At 37.4% G+C, this 12046-nt stretch overlaps 1 protein-coding gene across 5 annotated transcripts in view; it reads right to left on the bottom strand.

Moving 5' to 3' along the window:
- The window catches only part of RALGPS1 (Ral GEF with PH domain and SH3 binding motif 1), an 85161-nt gene that overhangs the window by 14646 nt on the left and 58469 nt on the right, over positions 1-12046 (bottom strand). For all 5 annotated transcript variants that reach the window (XR_014227021.1, XM_082295450.1, XM_082295449.1 and 2 more), the window contains exon 12: positions 11244-11311. Coding sequence is in view for 4 of the 5 variants with exons in the window: in XM_082295450.1 (XP_082151576.1) it covers positions 11244-11311 (68 nt within the window). In the remaining variant the exon portion in view is untranslated. The remainder of the gene's footprint in view (positions 1-11243; positions 11312-12046) is intronic.

The raw sequence follows: 12046 nt of genomic DNA on the forward strand, positions 1-12046 counted from the left end.
AAGTAATTTTTAAAACGGTTTTGCTCATACTTTTACCAATGAACTCCAAAAACTCTTGGCATCCTTAAAACAGCTGGATGTGCCAAAATGTAATATGCAGAGTCATAACGTCAGTTTGTACTTCAGGTGTGAACAGGAACATTCACACGTGTTTTGAATTTTGTTCACAGCTTCAAGTTGAGAATAAACTGTAAACAATCTGCTCATAGTGACTCACAGCTTGAGCATGTAAGAGAAAGCAGGGGCTTTTCATATACCTAATGGCCAGACAGATGCATTACTTCTCAAACATCTATGAGCTCTAGAGATGTCTCACTGCAATCATTCTTCCTCTCAATTTACCGATTTTATGAGGCCTCAAAGAAAACATGGACAAACTGGTTTTGTTCCAGCTCTTTGATGCTGTTTGCAAAAAGCAGGCAGTGAACTTTGCAACACAGTGGAAAACAAGGCCTACCATCATCCTCAGTAAATGCCAGGCTATTCTTGGCTTCACAGGAATTGAGATTTCACTTTTAAACATCTAGCTGTGGCATTGGTGCTTGTGATGAGAGTGCCCCATATCCTTCTCCTTGGGACAGTCCAGGCACCAGCAGAACAGACCTCCGTCTACATTACAAGAATCACTTCCTGGAGGCTCCAGCAACCTCAGCTTAGTCAGCTTCTGGACTCTAACCAAAACGCACCCAAGAGGTTGACACAAGAAGAAACTTTGTGATGTGAAAGGCCATGTACAATCATCATCAGAATCTTTACAAAAGGTGTCTGGCATCAAGTAAGTAATAAACTGAAACAGAAAAAAACCTCAAAACCAATCCAAAACATCAACATTCCACTGCACAGTTTGACAACAGGATGTGAACATGAACTTTTAACAGAAAAAGTTAAAGTCTGAGAGACAAGACTTCCCAGGGAAGTGGTCATGGCAGCAAGCCTGTCAGAGTACAAGGTGAGTCTGGCTAACACTCTTAGTGACATAGTTTGATGTAGCCCTGCAAGGAGCAGGAAGTTGGACTCAATGATCCTTGTGAGTCTCTCCCTACTTGAGACATTCTTTTTCTATTTGTTATATAGGCTACTCTCTCTATCCTGAAGCACGGAAGGTATCAACTTCCTCTGCCTTGAACAGAGGATTCATGAGACGCAAGAAGAAATAGGAGAAGCAGTAATGAGTTTGTCCCAGTAAGAGCCAAAAAAACCCCAAACCAAATAAATGCAATATGCTTTACTGTCCATACTCACTCTGCAATATAGACTTACATCAAGTTGTATGAAACACAAAAATTAATTCCAAATTTCTTGTATTTTTATTTTCCCACAGCCTAGACTCTAGAATTTCACTGTGAGCTGGGTTGTAACTAGGAAATACTGCAAAGGGTTTTCCCTAGCAGTAAGTGGAAAGATTTAATCCACAGAGTGTTCTCCACATTTGAGCAAACAGCCCATTATGCTGCTTAATTAATAATGAAGGGAGCCCCAAGACAAGCAAAAAGACAAAACAACTTTTAGCAATACAGAGAGGAGGGACAAGTTTGTTAGAGGAATCATCAGTAGTATTATTCATCAGATCATCAATTTAGAAGGAGAACAAAGACACAACCGTTTTTAAGCCTGTTTTCTTCCTCATTCATATATACCATCAGGACAGCATTTTTGCCTGCCTGTCTTTGCTACCATCACACAATTGAGAATTTGTGAAATACAACAGTCATAGCATCAGTCACTGGCATATGCAGCTTCAGGGAAGGTCTTATACTTAATGGCCACATGCAGTTTTTAAAAATGCACTTTCAGTCGTTGCTTCATCCAGAGATTCACCCAGAGACACACATCTGGGAGGTTGGAGACTGCCGAGTACAATGTTCTTGCTGCACATGCAACTAAAATCTTGATGCATTTTGGCTGTAACACAACACTGGAAGCTTCTTCCCTAAAACCAAAGCAGTTTATCTTCCATTTCTGCCATGGAGGTGAAGCACAAATTAGGACAGAAAAAGTATGACTATGAGCGCAATTATGTTTTGCCTAGTTTAATGTAAAAACTGTATGGATTCATATTTCACCATTAGGCCTGAAAAATCTTATCTGCTGCATTAGTAGCAAGAATATACATTTCCCTAAAGTCTTTCACCACGGGTTTTCATTACAAAGTAAAATTTATGCAGACACAAAACAAATGCATTCAGAATTTCAGAAATAATTGTAAGTTCTTTAGTTTGAAAACCTCCAGTTCTTCCGATGGACTAGGTTCCCAAAAATAGGAGTTTGCTCTACAAGCTCTGTTTGTAGTGCCTTTCCATCAGATACTTTTCAATTTGTTAACAGAAAAATACTTAGGACTATTGAGGTGGTTATTACCTGCTAAGAAGCCTAAAATATATTGGAACTGAAACCCAGTACAAAGATAGGGGCAGCTAAAAGAAAATTTCCCTGAAAATTATGAGCATGTATCAGCAAGTTTCACCTGAAATTTAGCATAAACTTCAGTGTTAATGTGCCCACCCTGAAGCTTGTCCCTTAATCTGGCTGCAGGATTTGTTCATTTTTATATTGCTTCCTGCTGTGTCATTCAGGTCTTTCTGGTGCCAGTTCTCAATCCTGATTTACATTAAGTTTTTTTCAAGTGGATGACATCAAGTTCTTTTAAATTCACTGAATGCTACTGAAGTATTATTTTTAACAAGCTACTGAAACCACAGCCTGTGAAAGAGTAGCAATCTTAAGGCACAGCTCTAAAGGACTATCAGTGCAGTACAGTGCTTTTTCACACAGACACTGCACCACATGTAAAAATAACTGTTAAATATTGTAACACATAATAGTTTAAAAGTTTAAGTTTCTCACTGTGGAGAAGCAGTGACCTGAAAGCAGTTCGATTAACTTCATTCCAAAACATTGATACGCAACAAAATAAAAGCATGAGACTGCACCAAAATTACTTTATCAGAAAGAACAGCAAAATAACAAGTCCAATGCTGACACAATCAAGCCATTACAAAACCAGAGATGGCTGGATTTGACTCCAGGTAGGCTCAAATGTTACTATCAAAACCTACCAAGATTAAGAGATATTATCTAGCAAGAAAAAACAGTTAGAGACTTTTCACTCTACGCTCCCTTTTTTTCTCCCTTCCTTTAGAGAGCATGGACTGAAATTTACACTAATATGATTGCAACATGAAACTATTTAAAGACTGATCATTATAAAGATGATAATTGCTTGATTTCAGCAAGAGCTTTTATTACCTGGACAGCTTCAGAACAGAAAAAGTTTACCCCTGAAAGCCCCCCTACCCCTGAAACAAATGATGCAGTATGTCTAAAAGGACTCCACATTTCAGATTGTAATATAATATTAGGGAATATTATGAATAATATGAAAATAATATTAGGGAATAAAATTTCAGTTCACATAAAAATATTGCCAGGCTTAAGGTGTGATGTGTCAAGGGTGACAGAATTCGTGGAAATAGGTGTAAGAGTCTTACAACTTAAGACAACAGTCCAGCTTGGCTTCCTTGCTATTGCATATGGCAATCACAATTGCTTGCACCAGTCCTGTGAAAGAAGGAAATGGACCTGGGTTGACAGACCACTGGAACAGGCTGCCTAGAGAGCCTGTGGAATTTCCTCCACTGGAGGTATTCCAGAGCCATCTGGACACAATCCTGTGCCATGTGCTGTAGGATGACCCTACCTGAGCAGGGAGCTTGGACTAGATGACCCACTGCGGTCTCTTCCAACTATGCCGTGATTTTGTGACTTTTTCAAATTCCGTTAGCTGTCTTTAGTGAAGATCCCAATGGCAGAAAACAGAATGCTTTGTGGGATCAGATGAAAACAGAAATAGCAACTGTGCAGGTATCATTATGTCTGGAGTGACCATTTTCAATGTAGTTCTGCATCCTCCTCATCTCCAAGGCAAGAGAAGGAAATCTACATACAGTTTAGCTCTGTTAGCTCTGTGCTAAGGTAAAAAGAATTTGAACTCAAACACCTTTACAAAGTCTTTGCATCTGCTCTGCTGCCAAATGTCCATGAAGAAGAACGGTGAAGTTTATAGAGCTCTCCTCAGCCAACTACACTCAGTTCAGCAAGAAATCTGGGGTGCAGTGAGTGTCAGCAAGAGTTATGGGGCAGAGGGCAGATGACCTCATTTCTGTAAAGGAGTAAGAGACAAAGAGAGCCCATGCCAAGAAGGATGCCAAAGAGGGTAAGCAGTGAGATACTGATGAAAACTGCACAGACCAAGGGATGTTTATGGACATACCAGACTGCTGAGCAATTAGCTGGGGAAGTTATGCCTGACACTGCTGATAACAAAATTCCAATATTTAAATTCATTTGGGATTGAGTTATTTTGCCCCTTTTTCCAATAAGTGAAGTCATCTGCTACTGCTAACTCTTGTCTTTACTCTTCTGGCTCCACTCCTAGTGCATACTGTTACCATGATTGCTATTCTGTTATTTTGCCTTTCATGGAGACAAAGCACTATTAGCAGGATTTTCCAGTCAGCTGGCATGAACAAGGGTTAGTTTGGTTTTCATTATTTCTCAGCATCATTTTCAAGATTATGCTGACATGCACAGGAATGAGGTATAAAAATATTAAAATGTTATTAAAAATTTGTTTGCATTAGGGAACGTGAGACAACTTCATCAGAGCGAGCCGAGTGCTGTTCAGAGATCTGTGGCAAGAACATTTGGAAAAGTTTACACATATCCCAAAGGATCTCACTGTTTTTTCCTTTGCATAATTTTTCCATGAATAATCCTTCAAATGTTATAAATGAATGTTACTTTTGCAATCCTTCAGTAAAACATGTGAACATTTACAGTCCCCAGAGCTTTTAAAAAAAGCAACAGGGTGAGGGAGTTACAGTTCACAATTTTTCTCCACTAAAAACGTATCAATAAACCAGTACTAGATATGCAAACTAAAAATTTAAAATGAGTTGCATATTATATGACGAAGAACTGAGTGATTTTTCAGGAAGGCAGAACAGTCTCAACTATTCATTATTTTTTGGTGAGCAGTTAAGAAGTAAATCAGATACTTACCAGCTCTGTTTCTAAAACTTAATAAAGACGTTCCAAGCCACAGACTCTCTAGTTAAATCTCCACTGTAAATTTTTACTACTCTGTTTTCATTGTAACCAGTGTATGATAATTAAAACTTTCAAAGAGAAAGACCTACTTACAAAACACACAATAAATAACTTTAGATGAATTTTGTGCATAGAATCAAGAATGACAGAAAAAATTACATCTAGAATAATGGCTATTGTAAAAGAACAGTTTTAATTTTCAGAGTATTGCTTTACAATTCAACAAAAGCCTACTAATGCATACAACATGTAAGAGACATGTACATTATGGCTGCTTCTAAGACAAGAGCAAACTAAAAACAAGAATCTGAGTCCTTGACTGCACCTCCCCATACTCCTACAAGCTCCCCAAAAGCTGTCACTCACACACACACATACATACACACACACACACACACTTCTGACTGCACAGTAAGCACACTTAAGTGTATTTCCTTCAAATGCTTCCCGGATAGAAGTGATATTTTCAATTTCAAGTGTCACTTATATGGAATCACTAATTGTCAGCATTTGTGTTACTTACTCTGTACCAGTGGAATGCACAAAATCCAGACTTACACTTCAGCAAAAATGCTGAAGTTTTTGCAGTTGGATCTGCAAGGCACTATATGGGCTTGGGTGACATCTAGATTGGCAATTAAGACATATCCATCATGAGAGTATAGCTGCAGGGAAACTCTGAAGTTTGGGTTCAACCAAACACATTAACCAAACCATCAAAAAACCCCCCAACTTTTAAAAGAAACTATTTCAGGTGACAGCTGTGAAAAGAGTCAAAACCAAACAACCAAAGCCAACTGAACCTCCAAAAAACAAGGCAGGAAAGCCCTTTGTCCTCTGGCTGGTTTATATTTGTAACATTCCTCAGGATGATAGCTTGGCAGTTAAAATAAGCATCAATGAACTGGGACATTAGACTTGTTTGGTAAGGAAGTCACAGAAAGTAATAGAAAGCAATAAAGTTAAAAACTGAGCACAATCATTCTCTCTCTGGAAACTTTGTTTTGATAGAATATTTTTCTACTATTTTTGTGAAGCTTTGGTATGTTAAAAAAAAAAAACACAGTACACTAATTCCAGCTGGATTTAGTGGTCGATAACATGTCAAATCCACAGATTTGTCTGGTATTGATTTGTTTCAAAAATACTCCAGTGAGTTGTAAAAGTTTCTCAGGAAAGTATCACAGAGGAAGGGACTGGAAACCAAAGAGTAAAGTTTTCTGAACAGTCTGTAAATTTATGTGAAGAAAACTTAGTTCTTCCATTTCTACCTTAAGTCCTGTGTAAAAAAAGCAGACATAGTACACATGAAGCAATGACCAAGAACTTGCACAAGGATTAGACAATCCTCATTTCCAGAGTGACTGGCTGCTAAAGCACTTAACACAAACTATTTATTAGTTGCCAAAGCAACCAGTAAAACAAATGGCAAAACTAAATGTCAAACTCAGTGTTTACATGGAAAATGATGGTGTGGGGCTTTTTTTATTCTAAAATGCTGAACTGCTGTAGAGATATCACTAATGTAGTATAGCTACTTTAGAGGGTTACAAATGTACAAACATCCCCAGACTTTCTTCCATCTGTTTCTACATTTTAAACTCCTATATATCACATACTCTATATCCAATAATTGGCCTCTTCTAATTAATTAAAATATATATTCTAAGTTCTTTATGAGCTAGGTCTCAAAGCTGAATGGACTTAACACAATGGGCTGAATTTTACCCCAGAAACAAGAGAATATATCTGTTTCAGATTAATTACTCCACTTTCCTGGTATGATGGTAACAAAACCTCTGGTCTAATTATTCTCCTCTCAAGAATTACACCAAGACCTACTTGGGGGAAAAAAAAAAAAAAAGAAGAAGAAAAAAAAAAAAAGAAAAAAAAGGAAAAAAAAAAAAAAAAGGAGGGGGTGAGGGTCCATCCCTGACTACTGCAAAACAATGTCAGGAACCAGACACCAATGGAAGTTGATACCCCAAAATCAGGGCTACTCACAGCACAGGCCTGGCTGTTGCTAAAATTGAATGCTAGATGTTAACTTTAATGAAGGGGTTCATTAAAAATCACAGAATTGTTAAGACCAGTCTTTGAGTCACTTGGTATTAGATATAATTTTCTGGATATGGTAATTATTTTCACATTATTTTAACTTTTTATATTGCTTTTCAAGACAGAACAAATATGCTATATTTCAGAGAATGAGTAAAACCACTTTCTATATTCTGATTAGCACTGCACCCTGAACTTTTCCAAATAACATGATGAGAAAGGACATACATAAGAGAACATTTCTCTACTGAGCTACACGATGTGCGAATTCTGAGAAACGTCAGTTGCTTAGAAGGCTTACATTTACCATATATTGCATTAAATCTTTTCCTTTGTTCTGGGAAAATGTATTGAGTTACACCTTCCAAAACAACCCAACAGCCATACCATAAATGACAAGCACCTTTCAGCCAACACTGCAGGAACACAGATGTCTTTTACAGCTAATTCAACTGGAAACTGTGAACAGTTAGCATACTATAAGCTCTCCAGCTACATTCTCTCTCTCTCTCAAACCACAGCAAGGCAGAATGAACAGACTTAAGTTGCTGCCAAGGAAGCTGTGTGAATCACACTGTTCCTGAAAGCATTCAACTAAACTGCTTAAAGCTCCTTCTTAAATGCTACTTGTGATAGACAAGAATCTCTGCAGCATTATGGAAGACATGAAATCTTACTGTGAAAGCACTATTCACAGTTATATATGCATTTGGTAATTGAATGAGACCCTCTTAGCCACTAATATACAAAACATAGCTTGTTGTGAGACAGTCCCTTTAATCAGATGCCTGCCTCCTGTGTTTGAATTTACTGGAAAACTAGTTGGCAAAAGAAGTGGAAAATGGACACATGGTTTTCTCCAGCATTTTGCAAATAGAAATGCTGGAGGATTTAACTGTTTCTATTGAGCCTCACACTCATAAAGATACTTCAAGGGGAAAAAAAGAAACCCACAATGTCCCTGGCTAGAGTAAACTGTTAATATTCTTTTGAAAGACAGAAAACTGGGTAGAAGATAAATTCACAGTGCTGGCAAGTAAAATCCATTTCCACCATCCACACATTCAATTGTATTTTAGAACACAAAGATGACACTATTCCCTGCACTTAATCCCATTATAGACTTTGGAATTATTACCAATGACATTGAGCTTTTTTCCTGTCTCTGGAAACACACGCTGATCTTTAAGGAGGCAGCATGTCACAGGCAGAACTAGACTTATTGCTATTAGTAATGTATTAACTTTTGGACTATCGAGACAACTGAACTGATGACTGACCTTATGGGCTAAGAACCTTTATTTTAACTTAAAATCACTATTATCAGACTCCTATGCCTTATACTATTGACATTAAACTACTGCCCAAAATATTTTGAGATCATCTATTATCATAGTATCTTACCAACTACAAAGGACTTCCTTCTGGCACACAATGTCCGAAGTGGAATTAATGTCAAGCTATAATTTGAATCCAAATAAAATTGACAGCAATACCTGCAAATGTGCCATTTTTAATCTTCCATGTTCAAATATCTGATTACTGATATCAGAGTATTTTAGTTCAGAATTATTCAAGACTAACATATGGCTACACTCCTATTTATTACTGTTGTGAAATAAACAATAAGTTATTGCCTTCATGCTTAGTTAAATTTAAATTTGAATTCATGCTAACTTACTTAATGAACCTTCACCAGGAATAAAATTTTCAGTAAGATTTATTTTCAGTAAAATGTACTGGATTCCATTTAGTAGCATTTTTGCAGCCACACAGGTGCAGCTCACTGAAAAATTCCTGTGGGTATTACAAAATTCTGATGGCATTCATTGTCTAACTGGCAGTAAGTGAAAACTCTCTAGCTGAGCAAGAAATACAGCAGTCCACAAATGGGTCAAGCTTTCGAAGGAAATACTAACAGAAGAATGGAGCAATAGGAATGACTCAGCACTTGGTTTCTAGTCATCACACTAATTCTCACTCTGAAAAAAGCAATCTTACAGAGCACTTAGGGGTACTGAAGATTCAAAAGGGAAAATTACCCTCCTAATACTGCCAGATACTATAGGATCACATATTCAATGAAGGAGGTACTCCTCAATGTAGTCCCAACCATTTTTTGTGGACTCCAGCTGAGCTCACTGCAGTATCATGCTGTATTACTTGCCTTCCACTAGAGTTCTGATACAGTTCTAATAGAGTTCTCAGCCCTTGATTAAGACTTACAGAGTACTGGCAATGATCACATACTATGCTGCTATGACTGAAGCTATATTCCATAATCATATAAATGAAGTGTTAACATCAAAGCCCAAGTGCTGAGCATGGAGACATGAGCAATACAAAGCAAAAGCCAGAAAACAAAGAAGTTTACTTGTATGTCTGCTTTACATATGTGAGAAAGATGTAATCATATGAGAAGCAATAACTTAGTTTCAAGTCTCAAGTATGAAAATCCAAATCCTCACAAAAGCAGAAGAAAATGTGACAAAATGTGGTGGGTTGACCTTTACAGGCTGTCAGGTGCTCACTGAGCTGCTCTATTACTCCCCACCCTTCACAGGACAGGGTGAAGAAGATAAGATACAAAACCTTTGTGGGTTGAGAGAAAGGCAATTTAATTTAAAAAAGCAATGACTGTGTGCAGAAGCAAAAGAAATCAAAAGAAGAATTTATCCTCTACTTCTCATCAGTGGGCAATGATCTAGCAATCATGGCCTAGCCCAAGCATTGCAGTGGATGCTTAGGAAGATGAACACCTTAATAATAAATGCCTTGCTCCCTGCTTTCTCTTAGCTTCTACTGATGAGCGTGTCATATGATACAGAATATCTCTCTGGGCAGCTTAACTCAGCTGTCCCGGCAATGTACCCTCCCAACCCATTGCCCATCCCCAGCTTACTGGCCTTTTTGGCAGGGGGTTGGGTTTGGAAAGATAGCCTTGATGCAGTGGGCACTGCTTAGCAGAAGCCTGGTACAACACCTTTCCAGACACAGATACAGAGTACAACACTGTGATGGCTCCTGTGGGGAAGTTAACTTCCAAATGCATTTCTGTATGAAGAAAGTGTTCATTAAGAACTACTTTTGAACTCATCTAAGTTTACAAAAATTATCCCGTGAACTATTTCTTGATATTGTACACAGCAATTAATACCACTGAGCATCAAGCAGGGAAAAGGAAAGCACCTCCCTAGAGAAATGGAAGACCAGGTCAAATGTTTATCTGACTCTGGGCATAGCAAACACAAGGTTTGTGTGAACCTATAGGAGGTTCCCTATAAATGACTGGTCATTTTACAGCAGCCAACATGAAGAGCTGGGAGGCAGAGGAGTAACACATGGGATTTTTCTTCGTTTAATATTTAGCATCTTCCTTTTTCTTTCTCTCACTTACTTTGCCTTTCATTGGTGAGAAAAAAAGACATTTTGAATGCCAATTGAAACTGCATGTTAGATGTGGTCTGGACGCCATGGGTTTTTACATTCACACATGGTTTTACATAATGGGACAGAAAATTGGCCATTCAGGTTCAAGAAATCAAAACAGAACAGCTTTCGAGATAATGGCTCCTATAGCAGGAAGTACATTTCATGTAGCCTGATGTTTGTTTAGTCTGGTCATAGCAATAAACAGATTCGTTTTTGTCAACTTATGGATGGTACTCTAGTTTTCAGATGTTGCTAGCAGCTATTACGAATCTTTTGCCCTCCTGCTTTCCACAATGAAATTGTCTCAAATTTATGTGATCACATGGAAACCTGAAAGGAGAATTTCCTGTGTTATTCACTGCACTGCTTTTTTTGTACCAAAAGAGGGGTCTTTTTTCTTCACTTATTAAATAATGATGAAAATTCAAGCATTTGTAAAAAAAATCCTGCAATCTGACATCTGTTTCAATGCTAGCAAATACCCTCTGACATCCCTTGAATTGGAAATGTTTTTATACAAGTCAGCAATCCTTCTTGTTGACTCATGCTACTGATGTACCTCTGGATTTTCCCATATACTTCAGTGGAGGATTTCTGTAATTAAAATTATTTCCTTATTCAAATTTTCAAATGATGTTTTATACCTGCAAGATCTTCTTTGGAGGAAACCAGTCGAGGAGAGCTGTTACCTGGCTCAATTCTTAAAGATAATCTGGAAAAACAAGTTTTTAGAGAAATTAACAAAAAAAAATTCTCAATAGAAGTTGAAAGAAATTTAAGAAAGTAATTATTTTGGCAGTGCTAACTAGGAATTTTACTTTCTTGGAAGTGTAGTTATTTATTTTGTGATGTAACAAAACAATAATTTTTTTGAAGTCAATCACTACCTGTCAGAAGCAAGAAAGAAACTGTGAGGAAAGTCTATGAAAGCAGAAAGAGAAATCATTATTTAATCCTCCCTCTCAGTTTAAAAACATAAGTTCATGTAGTCTTTCGCCTTGGAAAAAAAAACTCAAAAAGTTAGTAATTTAGATACAAACCTAACATTTTATTCCCTCTAAACATGAAAGTGAATTTACTGTTACCATGTTGAAATGTGCACAGAGAAATAGCTATTTAGTTACTACGACTTACAGAAAAGAAGCTTAAAAGGGCAAAGTGACCAACACTTAATAGTAAAAGAAGGTAATTAGAAGAAAGTATTATATGACATGCTGCCTCACTCCATGTGTTTTATTATGTACTCACTCACTCTTGTGTTCTCAGCACTCCAACAAATCTCAATCTCCCAATGCATATCACTTCTGCTATTTCTCAAGTTTAGGCAGTCTTCACTTGACATTCATGGGTCCTTTCCTCTGTACCAGTCTGACAAAAAGGTATGAAGGACTACAATGTTAAGTAAATTTTAATGGAATAGGCACAAATCCAAAGGAAATAACTGCTG

Source organism: Coloeus monedula, assembly GCF_965178545.1.
Source record: "Coloeus monedula genome assembly, chromosome: 21".
NCBI lineage: Eukaryota > Metazoa > Chordata > Aves > Passeriformes > Corvidae > Coloeus > Coloeus monedula.